Source organism: Oryzias latipes, chromosome 6 (assembly GCF_002234675.1).
Source record: "Oryzias latipes chromosome 6, ASM223467v1".
Classification (NCBI taxonomy): domain Eukaryota; kingdom Metazoa; phylum Chordata; class Actinopteri; order Beloniformes; family Adrianichthyidae; genus Oryzias; species Oryzias latipes.
The window spans coordinates 27,593,537-27,620,714 of NC_019864.2; the positions used below are offsets into that span (position 1 = coordinate 27,593,537).

Sequence of the window (27,178 nt, forward strand, 5' to 3'; positions counted from 1 at the left end):
CAACGCCGGACATGATTAGGTCCAGCTGCTGAGAGCACGTCATGTGGCGCACGGGGAAGCACTGTGAGAAACGGACGTCGTAAATGTGAAGCATGGGCTCCACGGAACCACCGTCATGGCCAGATCAGCAAACAGAGGCGCGAGGGACGGAGATTCGCGCGTGACCGCTGCCACGGACCGCGGGGAGGTGCGGGACTTATCCGAGCCCCGGGAGCTGTCTCTGGAGGAGGTGCTGAAGTCCTACGAGCAGCCCATCAACGAGGAGCAGGCATGGGCGGTGTGCTACCAGTGCTGCAGGGGGCTCCGGGTCCCCCACCCTCCGCCGGGGAGAGCGGACCGGGTGAAGGACCCGTCCTCCCTGCTCCTGTACCGGGACGGAACGGTGGCTCTGAGGCCGAACGGTAGGGCTGTTGACCCCAACTCTCCTTTGAATAGACTAGAAAGAACACGTCACCCAAAGTATTTTAGTGGAAAATTTGATGTCATTAAATGTTTTAAATACATTTTTTAACAGAAAAATTTAATCAAATTTGTATTTCAAAGTTCTGTAAACATTCTTAATTCTGCCATAAATTACAGTTTTGTTTATCCTTAAAATAAACAACAGGTCATTTTTTTTCTTTTCTTCATCAAAACATGTTTGAACAGCAGGAGTTGACTTATTTTCATTCAGAATAAGCCCCAAGTCTTACAACAAACAGCGTTTTAACTCCACGTCACAGACTGTCTGTGTTAGTCTGCATCCCTTCGCCTGCAACAACGACTTTTATCATTCCGGCAAACCATAAATAATTCATAGAGTACTGCTTCCACCCAGAATGCCTTTTATGCAAAGACTGTTTAGGAGATTTCAAAGGGTGAGAGGAAGAAGCCCCAGGGAATTCCATTTTCCCATTCTATTTGAATTTAGCTTATACCTGCATTATGTCTTCCTGCATCTGAAGGATTCATGTAGGCAACCTAAGACCACGTTTCTCCTCTTATCTCGGGCAATAACAGCTTTAAATTCATTAAAGTGTAAATTTCAGAGGTAATTGGAAGCTTATCTCCCTGAAATCACATAAATCAGAATAAAAATTGATGTTTATTCCTTGAACAATGTGCATACAAATCAGATCCTGTGGGGTCAGGCGCAGATTTCTTTAAACTATAAACTAGAGGTGTAAAAATGACAGATTATACATACTATTCAAACTGATATAAAGGTCACAACATACATGTTGCACAGATAAAAATTGGTCATACTTGAATATCCGTGGAAAAAGTGAGAAAAGTTATGGTCTTCGCGTGAAATTTTCCCAGATGTATCGCAAATGATCCACGTTAAAATTTAAATGCAGATGAAAAACGATATTTTTTGCAAAAATTCTAAATATTACTGGTTGTATTTATCATACTTGGTATAAAACATGAGGTAGAATTTCACTGAGATGGAATGACTTTGGACAAAAATGTTCACCTGTCATAAAAAGGAGAAAATTGACCATAAAATAACATTTTTCTGTATTTTAATGTAGTTAAAATGATTAATTTTATTATAAACTTGACATGTCTAGTCACTAAAAATCAGATTTTGGTATATATTTAAAGAGTTCTATGTTGTTTCCTGTGAGGTAAAACTAATAAAAACAAAATTTAACTTTTTTTTTTTTTTTATCAAAACGGAAAACTTTAAAGTTCTTATTATGTTCAGATATTTTAAGTTAAGAGAAACTATGAAAATGAAGAAAGACACCAACAGTAGGAGGATCTATGCTTTAAAGGACAGACTTCAGATGGACTTTTACTCGTTTTCTTAAACAAACATGCTGACAAAACAACATGAGGGTACAAACACTGAGCTGTGTCCAGGTTCATGAACATTTGAGCTGTTTTTGGAGCTCTGCTCCCGTTAGGATAGAGCAGGACGAGGAAAAACCCTGAAGTTTTTGTCTGGTAGCTCGATTATTATGGTGCCAGCCTGTAAAGAAGGTGCAAGGCCATCATATAAAATCATTCATGACTATTATTGCTACTTTTTTCTGTCTTTGAAGGCAAATTTGACCCCAGTGCCACCACCATCAAATTCTCCCAGAGGAGGATTTCATTTTTTATCATCAGAACACAGTAGATTAATAAATACTCTTTGTAAAATGTTCATATTTATTAGGTTGATGTCATGTTTGGCGTTAAAAAAAGAAAAAGAAAAAGGAGCATGTGTCCCAACAGCATTAAAATCCAGGGCACTAAATAGTCCCCGCACTATTTGGTCTTTTAGGGGTCATGAAGTAGTGAGGAAAAGCTCTAATGTTCCTGTGGAGTTGATTTATGACCTTCGGGGGCGGAGAAACACAGAGGATAGGTGACATCACAGGATATTCTAAGAATATCTCAGTTTTTATCAACATTTTCTCAGTGCCCTACCCACCCATTTTAACTGCACCCTTTACCGCAGTCAGAGTTGGGTTTTTTTAGGAGTCGGTGCATCAAGGTGCAGAAAAATGTCTGCTCATTTGGTTGCCACAAAATTAAAAAGAAAAATATGGTGTCTAACAATTCTATCAACTAAAAACTATGATAATATGAGTAAAACTATGATTTGGTGTGAAATGTTTTAACTAACAAAGACTTTGAGTACATAAAAATGTATATTTTCTCAACAACGCATCTTAAAAGGCTTTACAACATTTGATTCCGGGGTTAAACTGAAGTTCTTTGGTGTTTTTTGAAACAAAGGAGTTTGTGTTTTGTTCTTTACTGCAGTTTTTAATTAACTGTTTCTTCTAACAGCTTTTTTTTTTCCTGGTAAATAAGCTTGACTTTAATCCTTCTTTAAGGAAAACTTGTTCCCTGCAGTTTTTAATGTGTGTGTGATGTGAGTTTACGGGTCACATCTATGAACCGGGAAGCAAACCACCTTATCAGCATTCACAGCCCACAGTCTGCTCGGTCTCAAATTACTCTCCGTTTCCTGAAAATATACCCTTCACCGGGAGGTCGTAAAAGCCTGCGCCGGAGGACGAGGTTAAAGAGGAACCAGACAGGAGACTGAATCTGCATTTTAATCAGAGACCAAAACACGCCGCCGTTAACAATCCTGCCGTCCCAAACACCACACAGAATTCAGACTTTCTGCTGCTCCATCCTCCTCATCCTCCTCTGTCTGCCGGATGAAGCATGACTGACGGCAGTAAACACAAGAAGCCGGGTGCAGCAATCTGATGCCGCTGACATCAGCTGCAGGGCTGTCTGTCTGCTGGGAGCCAGCACAAATCTAACCCGGGACAGCTGCTGCTGCAACGCCAGCAGTGAAACGAGACACCATTTTTAAGCCCCCTTTCTGTGGCAAAACTAGTTTTTTATTTTATTTTTTTGGCAAATATGTCTTGATTCTCAGACACTCAAAGAAGCTGACTCATCTTCAAGCATATTGTTGTTGCAAACACAGAAAAAATCCCTCCTGCAGTCTCTCTGGCAGCAGGTTTGGTTTGTTCGGTCCCTGAACTCCAGGCTTGAGTCGCTAATGCCGTGACTCAGAGCGGCATTGATGCTTCAGTTGTGAATCAACATTTCAGCGGTTTATTGTGACGCATCAAAGATGAGGCCGACGGTCGAGCTCAGATAAGACCAACTGTCAAAGTCCAGATCTGCTGCCAGAGCAAAGGTTCTCCACACAGCAGAACGATTTCCTCTTTTAGTTTACTTCCAACATCAGATTTGACTCAACAGATACGTTTTTATATTGCATGTTATATAGATAAGCCTCTTCTAGGCATTGCTATAGGTCTGGCCCTTGACAGGAGTTTAGCTGCCTTCATTTCAGTTTAAATGCCCCCTCGTACGAGTTTGCATCTGGCTCACAACTGTACGGCTGGATGGCTCAGATATTGCTCGCCATTTTTAATGTTAGCTTGGTGTTGTGAGGGGCTGTAAGCTAGCGGGAGAATGTATAAACCAGGAGTTGCCCACAACTCGAAGGTGAATTTGTAATGAGCTCCTGCTGCTCTGCAGAAACTATGTCCTGGAAAACGACACGCTGAAAATAAATCACAAGACGATTGGAGGGGGAGTTTAAAATGCTCTACCTTTTCATCATCCCACCTGCTCCTCTGCTCCCACCTTGAGCTGAAATTAAAGTCTGAATTATCATGAAAATATGTCTCATCTGAGTCCTTATGTCAGCCGTTCCCGTAAAGGCCGTGGTTATCTCACCTGAACCCTCACCTGCATCTCTGCTGTTATTGAAAGTGAACTCCTGCAGATGGTTCTAACGTCACACATCCTGTTCCAGACACGAACGCTCACCTTCTGAGGGTCTTTCAGGGCTCAAGCATCACTTGTGTGTCTGAACTCCCTCAGGGTTTGTGGATCTTCATCAGCGTTAGTTTCTGGAGCTGTAGAATTGGCTCCTCTGATAATTCTTTCTTTTGTGACTGTGATAACACTCTGACACATTTACATGTTGGGAGTTAATGTATTTTATTTAGGAGTTTATTTACCTCACCTTACTGTTTATAAGTTGTTGTTCTAGTTGGTAAGACAGAGCAGGAAGTGTTGAATCTTCTTCAAACCTAACAGTTTGTTTTTCTGTTGGAACAATTAGGATCAAATGTGGTGTAAAAAATAGTTAATTAGTAATTCTGAGGCTATCAAATAAACAAAAACAACATACCCTGTGATCTCAGATGTAATTGAAAGACTCCTGCAGTTTTAGCTGGAGGCGTTAATTTGAAAGACGTTTTTCTTTTTTTAGGAGAAAATATTCCTGAGGACTCCCTGAAGGCTCTTTAGAAAAATCTCTGATCTGCTTTCTAAACAATACCTGGTGAAATCTCATTAAACAGAATTTAAGATGACATCATCAACTGAGCGCCTGAAGTCTGAGGCCGTTTCTATGTTTGATGGACTCCTGTGTATTTCAGAAGGGGGGGGGGGTCCTGTCATAAATCTGGTTATAGGAAAAAATCATGTTTTTCTGTTGCATTTTGGGTCCTTGTGTATTTGTTGACACTCCTGCTCTTTTTTTAAAAATTCCTTTTTCTCTCTCTGTCACTAAGGATTTCCATTTCCATGGCAACAGAGGGCAGTTTTATGGGAATTCTTGTTATTGTTTGTGTGAGATTCAGGTGGTTTAGGGTGTCGAGCTTCAGAGAATCAAACATTTCCACCAACTATGTGATTTCCAGCTGAAGAGAAGTGATTTCATGGGATTTAATAGACAATTATTAGATTTTTACCTGCTGGTGATCAAATCAGTTTCTGCACAGACCCAACATGGCCACCATAGTTTTTCTCTACCTCAGCTCAAAGACACTGACCCTCTAAAATGTGTGACTTGTTTCATGACTGAAATTATCATTTGACCTCTAAATTTAAAACAATATTTAAGAACAATTCAGGAGCTGCCACAAAACCATGACTGTAAATTTGGTGTTTCTTAAGCTGTAAGTGATAAATCATCACTTGAGACTGTCATCCTAATTCCTTTTTAATTCACTAAAGACATTTTAAGCTACATCTTACTGAGTTTAAATGTATCCATTTAATTCAAGTTTTGAAGCAGTATTTATGTCTATTATGATTCAATTACTAAATCAAATCCTGAAGACCCACCAACACGAAAATTGTGTTTTTAACATGTTCATGTGGCATATGTCTTTTTGACGGAGGACATATATTAAGAAAATTAAATTTAAAAATTATATTTCTGAGCATTTCTTTATTAAAGTTGTTGCAATTAGGAGCAGATGAAAAAGTGCCGTTGGAAAAAAGCGGGTATTTGTGACACCCTGCTCCAAGCTTTCTGTAATATGGAGGGGAAGAGGCGGTGGGGTTGCTCCACGCCAACAGTCCCGCCCACAACACAGAGGGGAATTTCTGATGAACCCTTGCTGCTCTGCAGAAACTATGTCCTAGAAAACAACAGTTTTTTTTATTTGGCTAAAAACAGTATAATCATAATTTAAAATACCACTGGGAACACTTTAACAATACATCAAATGATGACTGGATGAGTCTTCAAGCTACATTAGATAAAAATGATGGATTTTTACCAAAATTTTAAGAAAAATGTAATCTCTTAAATTATTCTAAATTTTCATTACTTTTCTTTTAATTGCTAAGCTTATTTTATGGCAGCAGACTGTCACTTCCTTCATGCCCTGTTGGGATTTCAGTCAGATGTTAAAGTCCCATTATCTGTCACAGACCTAGGTGTGTGATATGTGTCGTTTAATCCCCCAATCCAAGCCCTGTTGTGGTTTTTCAAGACTTTTTGTTCTCAAAATTCACATCAGAAAGATGTTTCAGCGTCTATTTGTCTAAATAAAATGACTGAAATTCCCATCTCTAACATCCAGGATAAGCTAACAAACAAAACAACAATGTCCTCCTCTGAGAAGCTCGGTTTGTAAAACAAAATGTCAAACAGAAATGAAAAAATCTTCATGTTTGTTGTTTCAGAGTTTCGCTATACGATATAAAGAAAAAGAGTTAAATCTATTCTCGTGTAAACCCTCCAGGATCCTGTTTTGGAGTAGAGAAACAAAACTAAGTGTCATCCGCATATTTAGAAACATTAATCAGTTTGAAAGGGATTCTAAGAGGAAAATGTTAACTAAAAAAAAAAAAGCAACACCGTTTGAGAAAGTGAAAAACACTGAGAAATTAAACCTGAGATGCTATGTGCACAACAGGCATGTGATGCGTGTTCAATAATGTGCTAAATGGGCATTCTTGGACAAGCTTTTAGCACATGGTGTTCACACTGGACTGTCACTACGGGATGCCAGCGCATGTACAGACAGTTTCAAGAGGCTAGGTGCAAAATGTTGAAGAGGTGCAAATCTTGCTCCAGGCTTTTTCTTTCACAGCTCGATTTATAATGTCAGAGATATCAGAATAGAGACGGGTGCAAACATAATTGCTTGTTTTTCCTTTATGATCAATTTTCAGACGGTTAATACTCCCATGTTTTGAAAAGGACGTATATATTACTGCTAAATTCAAGTCCCTGATTGGTCAAAGTTCCGCTGGTTTAACTTTCAACACACGTTCAATATGGTGTTTTGTACATAGAGCCCGGACCTAAAAACATGTGTCGCAACGCGTGAACGTGAGACTTTTGAACGCTTGCATTTTGAACTCATGCATGTGAAACGTGCATTTACGCGTGTTTGCATTAACCTTTTATTGAAAGTGGTCCATTGAACGCCCATTTTTGAGCCCGTGTGAACATAGCTTTTTTTTTTTTAAAGAGCTTCTGTTGTTCGAATAACGTAAATAAGGGACTTGTTGTTTAGAAGAAATTGGATTGATGGAAAAACATCTCATGGTGGAAAAAAACTGACGCTTTAACAGTCTTGTGTCTCCTGTATATTTCTTACTAGATTTCTTTCTTCTGAGCTGGAACAATTGTTTGCACCTTAAAGAAGAGCTTCTCCTCCTTTTGTTCTGTGGACTGTTTCTGTGAGAAAGTGCTGTAGGTATCGTTGGTCTGTGGTCTCTGCAGTGCATTATGGGAACCTGTGTGACAGGTTTCCAGGGCTTCAGGATATCGTCTCGCCCCTGCGTGAGGAGGATGCTCGCAGTGGTTCCTTTGTTGCTGCTTTTCGCAGTGTTGGGAACAGAGAAGAGCTCTGTCGCTGCTGGGTCACAACCGGACCTCGGCCCATTGTAGCTGTACCTCCGCCCCCCTCCCTCCATTCTCCACCTGTTTTATCTGACCCTGTACACCTTTTTCAAAAAATATTTATTTAAGAACACATTTCAGAGTGAAGCAAATTCAAATTTTTTTAACATTTTAAGTTGACATTATCTCATCCAAACCCCATCAAGTCCTTATGGTTAAAATGTGAAAAACAAGTGAATATATAATAGTTCTGGTGATTTGAACACTAATCAGTGGTCAAATGGATCTGTAATTATCATCCTCTGTGGTTTCTCCTCCTCTCTGAACTCTCGTCTCCGTTGCGTCCCTGCTTCTCTGTCCGTTCTCATGTTTCTCTGCAGTGAAAGCTGCTGAATGAGGCCTTTCAGGGCCCGCCGGTGTCATTGCCTGTATCTGTGTGTGGGGGGGGAAGCCCCTGTTACACTCTCACGAAGGCACATTAACAACACAAGTCTGTGTGTGGAGAAATGAGTCAAAGGTTTTTACCAGGACTGTTTTATTCAGGTTATTCAGTGAATGGATGTATAATAGACTTAAGTTTTATCATTTTTTTTATACTTAAATGGTTGAAGAATTTCAAAGGTTTGTTTGTTGAAAAATGACAAATGTCTCCTCATCCATCCTTTGCTCTCTACCAGCACTGATCTGTTCACAGGCCTGGCTTTGTCAGAATAAAACAACAATCAAAATGTTGATTTTTCTGTCTAACACTCCAAATCTTTCTGTCTTTATCAGATGTCGCTGACAAACCGCCTTTTCCACCCACTGCAGAGTGTGAGGTAAGATGTTGTTTAATATTCAGGTTGTAAACACTGCCTGTGTTTATTGTCAAACTTCTGGTTAAAATGATTAATTTTAATTTCAAGTTTTACAAAAATTTTACACAGAAAAAAGTTTTAAAGAAGAGTAGTTTGGACATAAAAAAGTAATTTGTTTTTACATGTTTAGTTGGTAAAATCATCTATTTCTTTATGTTTGATAGGATTTCTCAGCTCTAAATTGTACTCTACAAAGATTTATAACATCTTATTTGAGTAAAACATTTTCTCCTTCCAGTCACTAAACACTTCCAACCTCAAACCTGCTGATATGTATGTATACAGCGTATAATGACATTTTTTTTTATCTTTATCATTGGATATGTCAATTGGAATTAGAAACTGATTTCAGTATTGACATTGAAATAGACTTTTAGAAAATCACATTTTGTTTCTTATTAGATTTGAGCCAAACCAGATGCATTGAAGTGTTGTTGTCACAAACTTCTGTGGTCTGTGTGAACCATCAACTGTGTACTAGAACTGGACAGAGTGAGCGTGACATCACCCATAGATAACACGTCCGACTCCAACTAAACAAACTCAATTCAGTCGCCATTTTTTTGCGAAATTGACGCCACTATGTTGGAACCAGACGCTGTCAGTATGCAGTGATTGGTCCAAATCGGTCTCAGTCATTGTTTCTATGGCAACCGCTTTCGCCAAGCAGAAGTGAGCTTGTTGAAAGTCCACACCCCTGTCATTTGAAAGCAGGCATCACAAAATCTGTTAGTCGGTTTCGACCATTCCATGGGAGACCACCTACTTTTATTCAGACATCGGATTGGTCAATTTATGACTTCAATAATTTGCACTACAGAAAAAAATAGGATTATCAACAATATGTTAAAAGAAAAGGTATCAGGGTAAAAAATGTTATTCTGACAAATGGAATGACTGACTGACTTCCTGTTTGGAATGTGAGGGGGCGGGGTCACTCAGTCCAGTCCTCCTATACCAGAGGCCGGAAATCTGCTGCCCTCTGTGGTTCTGTAAAATAACTATCATGTTCTAAGATTGTCGTGGTGCCAAAGTCTGTTATGGGATGGAAAGTTATTTTAAAAAGACTGTCAGTAGCAAACTTGTAGGGGACACATGAGCGCCCGAAAAACATTTTTTTTCCTAGACTAAAACCGTCCACTTCTGCGTAAATTTGATTACTTTTGCGTTAGGGCGCCCCTACTATCCTATCAACTGTCTGCTATGATGATCATATGTTGCACTGTCTGTGTAGAACACGCTGGAGGGGGGAGGGGGGGGGGGGGTTACATGCAGGGGAAAACAACTCAGAACTGCAGATGATGTGAACAGGTAGAGAGGCGGGGGCGGGGCTTAGACCCCGCAGCAAACACAGAAAAGTCTATTCAAGGTTGTGGAAAATGGACAAAAGATCAAAAGAAACATCACGCTCAGAAATATTTAAAATAAATAATTAAATAACTATCCTGACAGTATTTTGAATCAATACAAGTATCGCCAAATGAACGATCGCGATATTTCAGCGAAACCATTTTTTTTTAAACACCCCTAGTGTAGCAGCTCCCTGTGCTTTTATTTCTGTGGGAAACTGATCCAATTGGCTTTTTGAGTGGTAAAGGTTGCCGACCCCTGTCTTATACAGTCAGCGGTTCTAACAGAGCATGTAAGTCACAGCCAACACCTCCCATGAATGACTGCTTATTTCAGCACCAAAGTGAATTTCAGTGTCATCTGCATATATAGAAATAAAAGTACCTATTCCCTGAGAGCAGAACTGAACAGGAAACATATAAACGGAATATCAATTTAATGGAAGACACCACAGGAATAAGGAGCTGAGAAATCAGAGCCGCTGTAAAATGTGAAAGGTTATTTTGATGCAAGCAAGAATTGGAGTTTATCTTGCAGCTCAAAGTAAAATCTGTAATTTTGTAGAAAGCATCTATAAAAAATCCACTAAACCGATGAGGTTGTCTGTGAAGCAGCAGCTGACTTCTGTGTGGATCTCCTCCAGCTGGTCCAGTCCCTTGGTGTGGTCATCTACCAAGCTCTGGACTGGGGACTCGACGACAGCGAGGAGAGGGAGCTCAGCCCACAGCTGGAGCGCCTCATTGAGAAAATGGTTGCTGGGGTCCAGGAGGAAGGGGTCCGTAGCACGACCAAGAACAGCACATCGGATGAGGGGTACAGTGGACAGGAGGAGGAAGAAGAGGAGCAGCAGCAGGAGGGAACTACAAGACCAGTGTGTACATTCCGCCAGGTGATGGCGCTGTGCGCATCTCGCCTCGCCAACCCCAGTGTGGCCCCCGAGCACTACCAGGCCGTCTGCAGGGCTCTGTTTGTAGAGACTCTGGAGCTGCAGACCTTCCTCACCAAGATCAGAGATGCAAAGGAGGTACTGTAATCCTCTTAAGAATCTCACTACATCACAGAATTGACAGTAAATTCAACATTTTTGGGATCAAGATGTTTTTAAAACCCTTTGAAATCCACAAAAAAATTAACAATGTAATTTTTAATGAGATATAGAGAGTCTTATTTTACGTTTGGTGATTTGGTACGTTTTTTGCCCACCAAGATGTTAGTTTAAGATGCAAAAGTCATGACACGGGTGTTCAAGAAAAAAGGCCTTTACTTACCCACTGTCTCAAATTTGATCCACACATTTTTAACATGGTGTAACTGTTCAATGAAACAATTTTCATTCTTTCAACACAGTAAATAGTCATTTATTGAAATGAATAACAAAAGACGAGTTATTCTCACTATAAAGTTTTGGAAGTTAGCAAAACTTTTCCTGCGTGTGAGCAGAAAAGCCCATCTACTGCCCCTAGTGGCACGATGATGAACTACAGGGCAGAGAACAAGGAGGCTTTTTATTGATTTGATTTTATTCTTATTTTGCTGTAAAACTAATTTTTTTGATTTATCTTACGGTAATACACATGTTATAAAAATACAGAACATTCATCCATTCAAGATCAATCAGTTTAATACCTTGCATCAATTATGAGCTGAGACTTTTAACACAAGCTGCTTTTTCTGGAGTCAGTAGAGTCCCTACTGTAGCCCAAAAAGAAAATGTTATTTTTATTCTGATTGTTATTCAATGCTTCACACTTGGAGCAAAAATGACCTTTTCTGTTGTTGGATCATCAACCGTCAGGAATCAGGAGCTCAGATCTCTAAAAAAAAGTTTAACTATTGATTTATTTGTTCCAAATGTCTCTTAAAATATTATCTTGCCAAACAAAACAGTTCCTTTTCTTAAAAATACAGTGGTGCCACTGCGATGAACTGTATTGCATGGTTGACAAAGATGTTTTAGAGCATTCATGAAGCTCTGTGTGGGTCTGAGGTTGGAGACCAAAGGTCATTTGCTCTTTGTGATGGCAACATGAGCGTAAGGAGAAGATTATGAATCCAGAACATACTCCACCCTAAGAACAAATGGTTTCAGGGATGCTCCACCATTTCCATGACAACCCAGAATTGCCTGTTCCACAGACCTCGGAAAGGAGGGTTGCGGGTTCTGTGTCGTCCTGCCCCCAGTCTTGACATGTCTCCAAGAGGACATATGCAGAGATTTTTAAATGAAAATGCGCTGCTGCCAGAATGTCTTCAGGGGTTTGACTATTTTTTTAAAAGATGAACGATTGGGTGCAAGATTGGATGAAGAGGAAAACATTTCGATTTTGTTCAGTCTGTGACACCGGATGCTTCTAATGAGGAAGATCTGCTTTATACCTCACTGGACGCTCTTTCCCTCTGCCTCCAGAGATGCGCACCTGCCTGTGCGCTCTACATTAGAAATGCTTCTTACCGCACTCCATTAATATTCCTGTCTGCAAACGCCAGAGCAGATGCTGGAGGAGCGGCAGACATGCCGCCTCCACAGCCCACACTGTCACTGCGGTGAAGCCTGCACCGCTGCATACCTGCTGAACTGTCGATGAATCCATAGCTGCACAAACAGGTATGGGTTCATCGACATGTGCAAAAAAGAAAAAGAAATCACGTGCAGGACGGTAAAAAGCGGCATCAGCTTCTGGATGCTTCATCCCTTCCTGTTCTGGAAGAAACACTTTTTCCCTAAAATGCTTTTTTAAAAATCAAGTTAAGTCTTTCTTCAATCAGTAATCAACTTTTTTCCTGAATGAAATAAGAGAGGAAACGAAGACGACCAAGCGACTAAAAAAAAAGAACCATTATCCGTCACTTCTATTGGATGATTTGGAGAATAAAACTCACTTTTTAGTGTCTTCAGAAACTATAATTCTTAATGTGATCAAAGTTTTTAGCCATGAAATCATCTAATGTTTGGTTTGGGTTACTTTGTGACCTGCATATAAGATTAGACACCAAACCAATAAAAAATAATAATAAAAAACACATAAATAGAACCAATAATGGAAGCTTATAAAACCAGAACAATAAAATATTTGGGAAGTAAACATTTTAAAGTGTTGATAATTTGGTTTTGGCTTCATGTGTGACATGAATGTTGGGTCATCTTTCCTCTTCTTCCACAGTTGCTGAAAAAGATTTCAACCGAGGAATCTCCTGGGGACAGATCTGCAGCCGAGCTGGACGCGCTGAAACACACAGACTGGGTGGGTGGAGGTGACGGAGTTCACTTTGTGACACAGGGGACAATGCGCCCGTGTGTTTGCCTCTTTGACAAATGCAGCCGTGTTGCTGTTGTCTCCGCGGCAGGCTCGCCTGTGGGTGCAGCTGATGAAGGAGCTCCGGCAGGGAGTGAAGCTGAAGAAGGTGCAGGAGCAGCCGTTCGACCCGCTGCCCACCGAGTTCAGCCTCACGCCCTTCGAGATGCTGATGCAGGATATTCGAGCTCGCAACTTCCAGCTCCGCAAAGTCATGGTGAGAGTCCAGAGCGCTGCTCAGGTTCTACTGAAACCAGGGAAGCCGCTCAAAGCCAGCGTTTGGAGAAACAAGTCACATGCTCCGCCACGTGTAGCACCGATGCATTCACTGCAGCAGGAATGCTGTAAACAGCAGAAAAAGCTGCCATGAGGCCTCCTGTGTGGTGCATTATTCAACCCATTCAGCCCAAATCTTCATGAAATTCTCCCTGATTCTGTTGTTTTAGCTTCATTGCAGCTCATTTTCAGGACGTGGAAGTGGACTGAATTAACCTCATCAGATGTTACTGGTATTAGAAAATTCAACCACGTTAAAAAGACTCTTGTAGCCCTTTGGGAAGGAGACAGTGTGGTGTTGGAGCTACACTTGTTGTAATTCTAGTTAAAAACAGAAGTTTTACAAGGTGAGATTGGTATACCACATTTTATGGACAAAGATGATTCAAAGTAAAAGGCCTTTACATGAAACATGAAAAGAAATATTTACTGATAATAGAAAACTAAAACTAAACAACTTAAAAGAAAATGAAATTAGTTTAAAGTAAGCTTAAAGATCCACTACAATCATCTTTTGACCTATTTTCAAAGTGGTTGTTTAATCATGATGATGTCATTTTTAGCCAAAATCCCAAAACTTTTGTTGTTATCTAGGACATAGTTTCTGCTGAGCAGCAGGAGTTCATCAGACATTTGTGGGGTGGGACCGTTGGGACGGAGCAAGTGACTCAGTATTCAATTAAAAAAAATAACCCGTGAGTATCTTTGGTGTCGTCTCACCATCTGACCTTGCGTGTATCGTCTCTTGACCAGGTTGACGGTGACATTCCTACCAGAGTGAAGAGAAATGCTCATGAACTCATCCTGGACTTCATCAGATCTAGACCTCCACTCAAACCAGTGAGTTCAAGTTGTTTTAAAATAATGTTTTTTGTTTGTTTGTTTTTAAACAAGAGGTTCTTAAAACTATCTGTCCCTTTGATGGGGCTTTTTTTTATTAAAGCTGTACTCTTCAGATGACCTTTGTGACATCGTCACCTTAATGTGTCGGCAGATCAAATGTTGGGAAGGAAAAATAGTTTGGTTTGCTCTTGAGACAAAGTAAAACTGCAGGGATGGATGGATGCATGGATGGATGGATGGATGCATGGATGGATGGATGGATGCATGGATGGATGGATGGATGCATGGATGCATGGATGGATGGAATGGATGGATGGATGGATGGATGGATGGATGGATGGATGGATGGATGGATGGATGGATGGATGGATGGATGGATGGATGGATGGAACGAAAATGAAGACATTTTCCCTGGGACCAAAAAAGTATCCATCCATCCATCCATCCATCCATCCATCCATCCATCCATTCCATCCATTCCATCCATCCATGCATCCATGCATCCATCCATCCATCCATCCATGCATCCATCCATCCATCCATGCATCCATCCATCCATCCATCCATCCGTTCCATCTATCCGTATTAACACTCAATAAATAAAAAAGCAGCTTTAAAACATACAATAATTTGGCATTTAACGAGAATGATTAGATGGTATTTAAAAATTAGAGGCATCTCATAGCAAACATCATAAGAAAGTGGGTTAATAAAATGAGTTTCACTATTTGGTGCCCCCCCCCCCCCCCCCCCCCCCCCCCCCAGCATTAAATGGCATTATGGGGCAAACACCACAAAACCCCACAATGCCCACAAACACCAGAAACCACACAAAGCCCACAAAACCCACAAAACCCACAAAACAGCTTAAAGCCCACACCTCTGTTCTCTGTGCTGAAATGAAAACCCCTTTCATCTTCTTCTATCAAGACTAGTGTTTAAAAGTAATTCCTGAAAATGATGCTTCAACTACAAATCAAGTTTCACAGCTGGAATACAGTTTTTTATAGTTCTTTTTTTTTATCATGAATTCCTTTATTTTTTGAACTTGTATCTTCTTCTTACTCATCTAATCTTCTAATGGGCCCCTCATGAAACATTGTAATTAAATTCTTTTAAGAATTTACGAAAAATGATCCTCTAGTAAAATTAACAGAAAATGATTTCTAATGAGCAGTTTTTTCTTCGTTCTCATCAGTCTCCTTATTATTAGAGACATTTTCAAAAAATGTATTGAAAAAACATCCCTAAAATTCATATTAACATCAATTTCTTTTCAAGCCAAATAAGTCAACCATGTAAAAAGTCTCGACATCAACAGAAAAATGAAATATTTTATATTTTTATTAAAAAAAACATTTTATTAACCACATTTTTGTATGTAAACACTAAAAGACCATTAAAGGGGCTTGTGTGAAATCAGGCAACGGAAACCTTTTTCTGTCAATGAGTTTCATTTGTCAGGTGATCATCTGTCGCTGATGATGCATTAACAGGAATATGCTCAGAAACGTAAAGAATATTGACATCCAGATCCCATGCGCACAAATGTGTACACATTTTCACACAAAACTACAGAATCCCTGCTCATTCCACAGTTTACATTCTAGTATTTCAGGATGTAATCTGATTACTCGTCCTCAGGTGTCAGAGCGCAGCCTCCCCCCTCCGCCCCCGCAGCAGCAGTGCCTTCATGACCGGGTTCTGGCAGAGATCAAGCAGGAGAGGAAGCTCAGACCTGTGGGTCAACACCACACCAAATGTAAGGGGACGGTCCCTCAAACCTTCCTTCTCCTCAGTCTGAAGGGGAAAGTCCAGCTGCAACTGCTTTTAGGTCGACGGGCAGAAACTTTTAGCGGAGAGCAGCCACACAGAAAGCAAAGCTGGCAAAAGAAAGGATGATGATGAGAAGGAACTGGGATTTGAACCTGCAACAGTGAAGACTTCCAGAGTTAGCACATGTCTGATGCAGATCAGTTTCAGAAACCAAAAAACGATGCACACCTGGTTGTGTTGTCTGATTAATTCCGAACAAAGGGTTCTGCACTTTATAGAAAAACATTTTCCTCTTTTTAAAATAACTTTTGCGGCCAGGAGTCGCCATCTGCTGGTCATCAGATGAAATGCAGGGGGGGGGGGGTGTTCTGCATTCACCTGCTGCAGTAATCTGTTCACAAATATGAGATTTTAAAAGATCACCTGGAGCCGATGACGGTCTCTTTTTTTCTTTTTCGCTTGGGTTAAACAAAAATGCTGCTGAGATTTCTGTGAGGTATTGATTCTCTCATAGGGTCACAGTTTGTTCATTTAATGTTCACTTCCTACTGTCTGTTTAGGTCATTCTGACCAAAGATCAATCACCAAAGAAGGGTTAGGGAATAAAACTAGATTAGAGATGTGTTTGTTAACCGGGTCTGGATGGGATGGGACATGAGAGCCTCACTGGGAGCGTTTTCTGCTGTAGTGAAAGAACATCAGGTTGATTTTTAGAGCTGCATCCTGTGAAGCACTTTTCCATTTTGAGGAGTGGTTTTACTTTCAGAAATATTGACCAGCTACCAGGCAAGTCAGAGAGTTCATCATCTGAGCAGCTCGATGAGTCTGATCATCGTGGCGTTCAGAGCTGAGAGGACAAAAAGAAATTCCCCCATTTTGGTCTCAATTAGCAGAAATGGATGGATTGATGGATTCTAATGTCCTATCAAACAAGGTCTGAGCAGAAAGATTGAATTAAGTAAAAAGGATCAATTTAAACGAGATGAAATGTATTGAACAAAAGCTAAAGTGTGACTGGGTTAATTGTATCGAGCTGTTCAAATGCACAGAACACATCTGCTGTTTTCTTCCTTCAGCGTTTGGCTCTCTGCCGTGTTTGGCTCAATCGCGTCCTTGCGACGTTAAATCTACGTCTTGCATCGACCTGTCCGCGTCTGGACTCGGGCCTCGGCCTCCGACCCGTCCTCGAGTGCTGCTCAAGGCCCCGACGCTGGCAGAAATGGAGGAGATGAACATCTCTGAGGTGAGCTGCGAAAGGCTGCCCTGCCAAAAGAGGTAGCCTAAAACTAGGAAAAGAAAGTTTATCTTAAGAAGAAAATCACTACGGAGTAGTCTAATTATCTTTTTTTTTAATTAGTCTTTACATATATGCATTTCTGAGCATTTTATTTAATTGTTATCTTTTCTCTGTTTAATATTTAGTTGCACAGGAACAGTGCATATAAATGAACATTTCTGTAAATGTTTGCTACAAAGCTCATTTTGAGCCGTAGCCCCAAACACCGAAAAACACATAAAATTAACAATAAAAATGAAAAGTAAAAGGAGTTTGGAGGTTAAATAGACAGTTTATCAAAAACTTACATCCATATTGATAAAATATCTATTATGATGAAACAATTCAAAGGGTCAAAATGTGATCCAACACTGACATACAATATTTACATGTGCAGGTTCATGCAGTTCATCATGAGTGCATCGTTGTTTAGATTTCTTTGTTCTTTTTTACTGAACAAGAACTCTTATAATAAGATGTTAAAATCTAGAAACAAGGAGTTCAACACAAGCATTCAAAAAGGGAAAAAAACAGCTGAAAAACTGTTAAATAGAATGATAGAATAAATGCTATACCACCCAATAAAAAGTATATTTTGCTAGTTTATAAGAAAATGGTTTGTATTTTGTGAGTTTTTATTCACCTAATTGTGGCTCATTTTGATTAAAGGGACAACAAACTAATTAGTGGGAGATTCATTTTAGAAAAAAATGTCAACAAAATTAGAATCTCAGTACAAGTTGATCCATCCTAATAAATCCTCATAAAATCGAAAACTAGCACTTATTGTTTAACATAAATTAAACTTTTTAAACTATAAAATAATGACTGAATGTCATTCTAACTTCTCAACATTTATTCAACTTTAATTTAACTTCTTTAAATTTAATTATAAAGCAGAGAAAAACTTGAGTTTTTGCATCTGAACATTTACAAACTCTTAAGGGTTTTTAGTGAACAAACGGCCAGGAAGACGATCCCGCCGCTTTAGGCTTCAGGAGACTTTGATCCGGAATCTCACTTTACTTTCACCTTTTAAAGATGCTGCCAGGATCGCTTTTGGAAAATCTGGATCCACTCTCATCTTTGGTTTCCTGCTGACAGAAATGAAGGAATTCCGATGGTTCAATGCGGATTAGGGCAGATATTTTTTTTAAAGGAAACAAGAAGAGTAAATATGATTCATGGATAGGATTTACATGACACAGAGGAGAGAGGGATGATGTGCTTTGTATCTTCTTAAGAGTTTTATCTAAAAATATTTGATGTTTTTATATTTTTGATTTGAATGATTTGCCTACTCTGTATCTCATGCAGCAATTTAAGAGTATTTAGGACAAAATCTAAGGTGTGATATTCATACTCCTGTGAAGGGTTTGACTCAACCCTGAAATAGTTTTTAACCTCCCTTTTTGAGAAAATCGCCTGACTTAAAACTTGAAACCTCTGCAGGAGGAGGATTCTCCAGACGGCAGAGAGCTGAGAAGAACAGAGAGTTCCCCCGCTCCCATGAAGAGGGATCGCTCCTTCTCAGAGCAGGACCTGGCTTTTCTGCGTGGAGAGTCCCAGTCCACCCAGCTGGGGGAGCCGGTCAGGCTGCGGGACATGAGGCCTCGATCCCGGACGCTGACCGGCGCCGGACCTCCTCCCCATCACAGAGGTCAGATGACTCGACACAGAACAGTTTTTCTACCTGACACCCCCCCCCCAGGTCTGCAGAATGGCCTCTATGGCTGCTATGAATGTCAAACACTCAGAACACTCAGGCATTTCAGTTGTGCATCAAAATGTTTCAATATTGCTGTCAAGTGTATTTGTGATGAACTGCAGGCTTCCACGCTTGCAAAGGGACAGGACTGGACCCAGGATTTCACTCTTACCACGTTTTTATTAGTAGTTGGTAGTAGTAGCAGCAGATATTGGCGGTAAGTTAAAAACCTTTAAACAATCAAAACAGAACAATAAATAGACAGGTAAAAATCTCATCTTTGCCTCAAGCAAACTAAACTCTGGTTTTGCCTCTGAAACATGAGCTCCTCTCCTTATGCATGGGGGGCCGTCAGAGGTCGTGACTGAGAGTTCTGATGTACTCTCATTAAATATTTAGGTACTGATAAAGAAGTCTTACGGGATAAAAGTCGTAAAAAACACGTGGGTTTGATCTGTATGAATTTTTTGTACATTTTTGGCTGCATCCATCCAGTGGACATACATTTCCTAAAACTTTATCAATTCTGTGAAAAATGACTTTTATTTCTTTCCTGAGTGTCTGTGAGGCTTTAATGAAACACGTGATCTGAATCAGATGAGTAATGATAGAATCCAGCTTTATTTTTGTAATGCATGACTCTTCCAGCAGGGGGAGACAAAGCCAACTTTAGAGCCTATCTGCAGTCATCAGCAGCTGATCCAAATTATGTGTACAGATGATGTTTACTGCCCGCTTCCACCCGTCTTCCCGGCCCGTTTATTTTCCATTAGAGACGAAGTGACACCTCCCTTGTTTGGGTGGAAGAGGCGCCCGGTCTGAACTGTGTGTGGTCTGCAGAGCTGGACCACAGCTGAGCGGATCTCTCACCGTGTTCTAAGTTACACATGGAGCTGCATGAGCTGAAACCCTCCACTGAATAATGCATGACCGGTTAGAGTCGGTCGCCAATCCCTCCGAGGGGCTGAGACCTGAGACGGGGGGGGCTGATGTGTAATTTATGGACTTCTTGGACCCTATTCTCATGTAATCCAGCATGCAATTGAATTTCCCCACAGCCTCATTCCCCGCCTACGGCTTGGGGCCTCCCTCGCCCGGCCGCCTGTCTCTGAGTTCAGTTGACGAGGCCACAGAGGGACCGGGGACGACACCGGACTCCGGAGATGAGCACCAGTGGATGGTGAGATACAAATCTCAGCAGCATCAGGTCACAGGACTCTGCTTACTTCTTCAAGGTTTTGTCTTTGAAATCACATTTTCTCAAATAAGAGTCACAAGATGCCACTCCTTTGTGTTAAAATTGTTTCTCACAAATGGAGACTGTAAAACATTCAAAAATAACGATCTTTGAAATTAGTTTAGTAAAAAAAAAGTTAAATTTTTCTTTAAGGAGATAAAGTGTTTACAACCTTGAAGTCCCACTCCGGTTAAGTGTATTTTTTTATTTGACTGTGCTGTTTTTAGCTAAAATCCCATGTCGTTTTCCAGGACATAGTTTCTGCAGAACAGCAGAAAGTTTAAACTTTTGTAGAAAAATGTGTCCAGTGTTCTAGAATAAAACCAACGATCTGCTCGCGTTCGAATATTTGTGTAACACGGCAAGCTGAACACATTCTACACAGGAGATTGAGTTCAACAGCCAATCAGGACCCTGAACACGTTGCACTGTAAAGATTTTTTTTTTTAAAAAGTATACATTAAAATCAATGAAACAGTAAGACTCTTCTATTTCATTAGAATGTCACCTCTGATTCGCAGGCAAGACTGTTGGCACGGAGCATCCCTGCCCCCCTTCCCCTCCCCATTGCTGAGAGTTCTTTGTTTACACGTTCTCTTGCTAGCTTAAAACAGAAAAATGCCACAAGATCATGTTAAAAATGCCAAACGCACCATTTTCCTGGGAGTGGGTCTTTAATGCTGAGAAATAAAAGACTATGATTTCCAACAAAATAGACAGAAAATGATCGTATTTTTAAAAATCCAACAGTAACAATAAAGCTGTTGCTGTAAAAGGTCAAAATCAAAATCCAGAATCTCATCCTTTTTTCTAAATTCAGGTGTTGTTAGTGATTGCATCAGAGGATGACGGGTTTTCTCTGCCCTGCTTCTGTTAAGGATGAGTTCAGTCATCCTGTGGAGAGTCTGGCCCTAACGGTGGATGAGGTCATCAATGTGCGCCGAGTGCTGGTCAAAGCCGAGATGGAGAAGTTTCTTCAGAGCAAGGAGCTCTACAACAACCTGAAGAGAGGGAAGGTAAGAGGGTGGCGCTCTGTCTGCGCCGCTGCTTTGTTGCCGCTCACAGGAAACACTCAGCATCTGTCTGTTTTTAGGTCTGCTGCTGCTGCAAAGTCAAATTTCCTCTCTTCTCGTGGCCATCTACATGTTTACTGTGCAGAAGGTACCAAAGAAAACTGACTGAGCATTCTGCACCTTTTCAGCCTTCTGTCATGAATCTTAGTGTCGTTTTTTTTAATTCACTTCTTCTATAAAACAAAAAACACTTTGTAAATGCTTTATAAAAGTAAAGAAATCCATTCATGGATTGTGGCGACAGCTGCAGATCAGTGAGCGTGAACGAGTGAGGAAACATTCCTCAGATCCACACTTGTTCCGTTTACAGGATAAAATGAAGGACAGACCTTTAGTCTAAAAGATTCTGTGCTTGACTCTGATGATGGAAGATAAATATAAAGAAAATTAAGCTTAAAATTGCATTTCTGTGTATGTCTTTAGTCAAATGGTCGTGAATCAGGAGCAGACTAAAAATGCTGTTTGAAAAAGCCTGTTGCTGTCGGCAACAGTCGGCGGGGCACAAGCTTCCTGCTCAGCTTCATTCCGACGCATCCACTTGTAGACGACTAGATCCATGTACGTCTTTGTTTTCTCGTCTGAGCTGGAATCTGGAGCCATTTTTGTTACGCCGTTAAAGTTAGGGTTGTGAGGGGCTGTAAGCTAGGGGGAGAGACTGAAAACAAAGGGCTCTCAGGCTCAACATGGAGGGGAAGTGGGGGTGGGCTTGCCCCACAACAACAGTCCTGCCCACAACTCTGAGGCAAATTTCTAATGAACTCCTGCCGCTTTGCAGAAACTATGTCCTAGAAAATGACACAGGTTCTTTGATTTAGGCTAAATATGGCAAAATCATAATTAAAGACCACTGGGGACGCTTTGAAAATAGATCAAAAGATGATCAGAATGGGACTTTAAGAAGCAGATTATGTTCAAACGCCTACATTAGTAAAAAAAAAAAAAAGAACTCTTTATGGTTTAGGATGAGTATAAACACATGTTTTTTCTTCTGACAGGTCCGTCTGTAGCTCCTGCAGTGCAAAGGTAAGTGACAGATCGTGACCTTATTTTGAACTTTTCAAGAAAAATATTTTTTTAATGAATAAAGATAAAAATATAAAGAGGGTTTTCTTGGAAAACAGCAAAAGAAAGTGGACCATTTACCAAACGATCCGTTGCTCAATCAAAACTACAATCAGAATGGAGCAAACTCAGATCTCCTTCTGTTCTACTTAAAGGCCAATTTAGAGGTTTTTGGAGTTTCTGCTTCATTCTACTCTCTGTGGTTACTGGGAGGGACTCAAAGTTTTACAGACTGTTGGCAGAATTCCGTTAAAGTTTTTATTTCTGTTTTTAAATCAGGGTAGTGCTTTACAACAATCGAGAGTGATCGCATCTCCTCTCTGAGCAGCTGGTTATCAGTAAACTCCACTTCTGCTCCACTGTTTTTTTCTTCTCAGTGAATGTTCATCCTCGTTCCTTTTTGCGTTGGTGCTATCCAAGGCACATTCATTTTGGGAGTGGGGTCATCTGGACCCCCACAAGACGGTGCGCTGAACTTTTCTTGCCAGTGATCTTTGATCTTCACTGGTCTCCATTGCAGACAAAAATACGACCAACCAGTTTTTTGGTTTTTTTTTTAAATTTGACTTAAAAAAAAAAAAAGATTTGTTGTTCAAAGATCAGATCCAGAAAGCAGGAGAACCAGAACTGAGCATGTTTCATATTCTGCGTTCACAGTAAGAAAGACTAAATGACTTTCATGTTCAGAGCTGCATTTGTTTTGTGAGCAAAATGTTCTGATCGTAACAAGAAACAGAGCAGCAGAGGAGCCGGAGCATATTTGTCTCTGCTCACAGTCATTTTTCTTTTTTGTTCTTTGGGTTCTGATCCGTTTCTTCAGTCCTGGCCATGTTGGATGTGTGGTTCTGTGCTCCTTAGGTTTGGACTTTGCTTGTTTTTGTGATGTGTGTGTTGTGGTTCCTTTTTGTTTCTTTGACGTGTTTGCTGTTGTTGCTCTGTGGCGTTTGAATTTGCTCGTTTTGGAAACTTCTCGCTGAGAACCGTTTTCCCGCTCAGTCCCAACGGGACTCCATTTGTCTTTCATTGTTTCTTCTTCTCCTTTCATGTCCCTTCGCCTTCTCCAGATGAAGATTCCCTCCAAGAAAATGGCTCATATTCCTGTGTACACTGTGGGCTTCCAAAGCCCTCCAAAGAAAACTGGACTCCAAAACCAGGTCTACAAGTGAGTCTTTAATCCTCAGTAGTCTGGGGCCTCTCTGAGCTTTTTTACCATGTATTTACGTGATTAATGAATTAGTAAAACTGTTTTTGTGGCAATGCTTGATAGCAATCTTTTTATTACAACCCCAGTTTTTTTCCCCCACAGAAATGTTTCATTATATTGCACAATAGTTCCACAATGAACCTGAAACTGTCCAAATAAACTCAATTCTGATTGGCAGATTTGTTCTTTTTCTTCTAAAAAAAATTTTTTTTAAATGAGATTGAACAGTTTTTATGCTTTAAAGCAAAACTATTTAACATGTAGAGCCTAAATAGAAAATTATAAATCCAAAAACAATGGAAAGAAAAGTACAAACCGTGTGAAAAATGTCAAAAATTAGCCGAAGGTCCACTAAAGGACAACGTTCCAAAGATGTTTTTTGTCCAAGGTGTATCACAATCATGAGTCAAATTAATTTTTGGCCAAAAATTTCAAACCCATAAACTTTTTGAAACCTTCTCATTTAATTTTGAATGAATATCATACCATGATCCATGTCATTCCTGCATCATTATAAACAGAAGATGCAATTGGCCAGCTCACCTGTGAATCAAGAGAACACGAAGGGTTAAGGGTCACTTCAAGGTTATTTCCTTCTGGTAGAAAGCCCCAAAAGCCCCAATCATCACGAAAAAACCCCAAATGATGAAAAGGTTATTTCTGTCAGTCAGTGCTGGTCGGTGGTGCTGATGAGCGCCGTGACCTTCCTATGGAACCAACATCACCGACTATTTTTAGCCCAACTGCTGTTCAATCTGTGAGGAGTCCAGAATCTCACAAGCAGCTTCATGAAGCTCCTGCTTCAGATTACGGCTCTGCCTTCTGTTCTAACACCATTTAATCACCAACACTTGATCACCTTTTCCTGCACAGCGGAGCCACTTAACCAGGTTTACAGGCTCTGATGAGCTGCTTGAAGACGAATTTTGGGTCTGAGGATAAAGTCTTAAAACAGAAGGAAATAATAAAGTTCATTTGTTCTTCAGATATGATTGATTGAATACTTTTCAACAGCTCTATGTAGTTTTCAAATATGTTTTCATACAGTTATAATGCTTTTTGTTGGATACTTTTTCACCTATAACTGATGAAGCTAAATAAATAAAGTTTTACTAAACTATCAAAATACTTCCTTATGTTACACAAATTAATATTTATTTCTTTTTTGACACTTGAAGTGAGAGCTTCTTATGTTTAGGAAAAAAATTAAAAAACTTTATTCACTTTGACTTTTGATCAAGCTATTATTCCTTTTAGGTGGAAAAAGAGTATTATTATGATTATAAATTTCTTAACACATGTTTTTACATTTTATTTTGTGTTTTTGTGTGAATATCCACTAATTTTAATTTTGTATGAGAAACTACTTAAACTATAAATATTTGGGATGCGGATTACTAATGGAAAATAAGCTTTTTGCTTTAAAATTTTTTTTTAAATTCTACAAACTAGTCCAAAAAAACAGAGCATTTTATATAGTTTTAGCCTTTTTTTAACAAATAAAAAATCATTTAGTAAACATTTTTGAATTGGAAGATGCTGGAACTGTTGGAATAAGTATTTTTATTTTTTTTTTCCTTTTGGAAACCTAAATGATGTTCTGTTTTTGTCATAAAATGTAAACCCTTTTTACTTGAACTGATGTGACGCTTGAACTCTTTTTCGAAAGAATCGAAATGTTCCTCTTTATTATTGTTTTGAGCCCCTTTTTCAGGAAATGCCACAAAAACTTGCTGAGTACGCATTTTTCTATTTGTATTTAAGCAGAAACTGTTTTCCCAGAATGCAACTGGTCAGCAAACATGTTTTTCTGTGGATAAGTTGGAACCATTTGTTTGTTTTGGTCAATCACCTCAGTCCCTGGAGTTTGTGCTTCATCTCCAGTTCAATCCAATCAAGTCCCCACCTCCACCCAAACACTTTCTGTAATCAATGTGCCGCATCTGAGCAGCTATTATGCAACAATTACCAAGCTGCCGGCGGCACCTCGCGGCCACATCCGCAGCGAGGAAGGGTAACGGAGAGCATGATGGGATTGATGACTGAATCCCATCATGGAGGACCACAAAAGGTTTTACAAATTCAAACATTCATATTTTCATCAGAATTGCTGACCTTAATCTCCTTGTTACTGACAGATATGGCCCCGCCCCCGTTGCTGCTGCTTCCCTTTGTTTACATTTCAGGCTCTTTAAATGAGCTTAGGGAGAACTCTCCGTTCCTTAATTCCAGCTGATCATCTTCAGCACACACACCTGTCTTTCCTTATCAAAGATTGAAAGGAGAAAAAAACCTTAAAACATTTATGAGATAAAAGCAGCTCTAACATCTCGAGGGGTGTCCTTTTCTAAATGCATGGATTAATGCACGACATCTGCAGCCAATCTCCTGTTAATGCAAAGTTGCCCTGTCTGCCTGCAGATCTCTGAGAACTCTGTCCCGTCACTCCGTGGAGACGGAGTTCCCTCACCTGTATGCTCATGGCTGCACGCTGCGTGACGTCTGCGCAGAATGCACCAAATTCGTGGCTGACATCATTTCCTCCAGCCGCCGGAGCGTGGACATCCTATACAACACTCCCAAGAAGGAGGCCAAAGCTGCTGCTGCTGCCGCCGCTCAGAGGCCACAGCTGCAGCGTCAGTCCCACCTCGAGGCTTTTCCCCAACCAAACCCCCAACTTCCTCCACAACCCCAATGACAGCAGCTCCACCCATCCAGAGGACTCCTGCTCCGACCCCCACATGGTGCACCCACCACCAAACCAGGTCTTCCAAGACCTGCAGCGCGCTCGGCACAGCTGCAGACCAGAACAATCTGCCTGGGTTAATAAAACATAAAGAATGTAGAATCAGAGCGGTGCTTTCTAGTTGAAATGCAGCCTCTAATAATAACTGGGCTACGATGATGCATCTACCAGAATTTTTTTAAAGAACTGTTTTACCCTTTTTAGCCAGAATCTAGAGACTTTAAGCCATGACTGCTTCACACAACTGCATCACTTTTCCATCACCCACCCCCACAGACACACACACACACACACAAAAACACACACTTCTGCACTAATGCACAGAGCTCACCTGACACAGTGTGATGGTGTGAGCAGCTGGGCGGCGCTATCAGAGGCCGATCAGGAAGGGGACGCAAAGGTTTTAGCGTTTTAGCTCTGCTGCCTTGTTTCGGCATGAATGTAACTTTAACAGAAATGTAAAATTAAAGGCTTATGATAAAAATGGCAGTTTGTTTTAAATGATCTTTAAAGGGATTCGTAAAGAGCGGCTGCTGCATCGTGACGGTCTCTCATTGCGAAGCTTGTTGACGTCCTCAGCCCAGCCGGAAGACGTTTGACACTGTGAATGTAAGCGGGCGAAGCTGCACCTTAACTGACGCAGCCTGATGATGCTGATGCTCAGCGTGAGGAGAGCAGATGTACACCCCCCCCCCACCTCTGCATTGCTCCCCCCCCTCCCCCCCAAGGACGCTTGCAATCTGCGCTGGTTCTTGTAGACACCAAGCAAACCTCAGCTGCAATAAAACCTTCTGACAAACAGCCAGCGCTGCGTCTGCGAGTTTCCCTCTTCAGCTGCTGCATTTGCAGGGAGTCTCTAAAGATCATG

At 40.5% G+C, this 27,178-nt stretch overlaps 1 protein-coding gene across 1 annotated transcript; it reads left to right on the forward strand.

Annotated features, from left to right (window-relative positions):
* spire2 (spire type actin nucleation factor 2) lies at positions 1–26,795 on the forward strand. The gene is made up of 15 exons (XM_023956038.1): positions 1–401; positions 8,384–8,427; positions 10,460–10,840; positions 12,978–13,058; positions 13,162–13,326; positions 14,139–14,225; positions 15,873–15,990; positions 17,081–17,247; positions 18,733–18,940; positions 20,047–20,168; positions 21,104–21,241; positions 21,319–21,386; positions 22,294–22,321; positions 23,425–23,522; positions 25,986–26,795. The coding sequence occupies exons 1-15, from the start codon at positions 116–118 to the stop codon at positions 26,260–26,262; spliced, it is 2,268 nt and encodes a 755-aa protein (XP_023811806.1). The 5' UTR covers positions 1–115; the 3' UTR covers positions 26,263–26,795.
* The last annotated feature ends 383 nt before the right edge of the window (positions 26,796–27,178 follow it).

Bases quoted from the DNA above. Each gene is read 5' to 3' on its own strand.
- spire2 (XM_023956038.1), top strand. From the start codon at position 116: ATGGCCAGATCAGCAAACAGAGGCGCGAGGGACGGAGATTCGCGCGTG. The intron at 402-8,383 runs GTAGGGCTGTTG...TGTCTTTATCAG, and splicing joins GGTGGCTCTGAGGCCGAACG to ATGTCGCTGACAAACCGCCT. The intron at 10,841-12,977 runs GTACTGTAATCC...CTTCTTCCACAG, and splicing joins AGATCAGAGATGCAAAGGAG to TTGCTGAAAAAGATTTCAAC.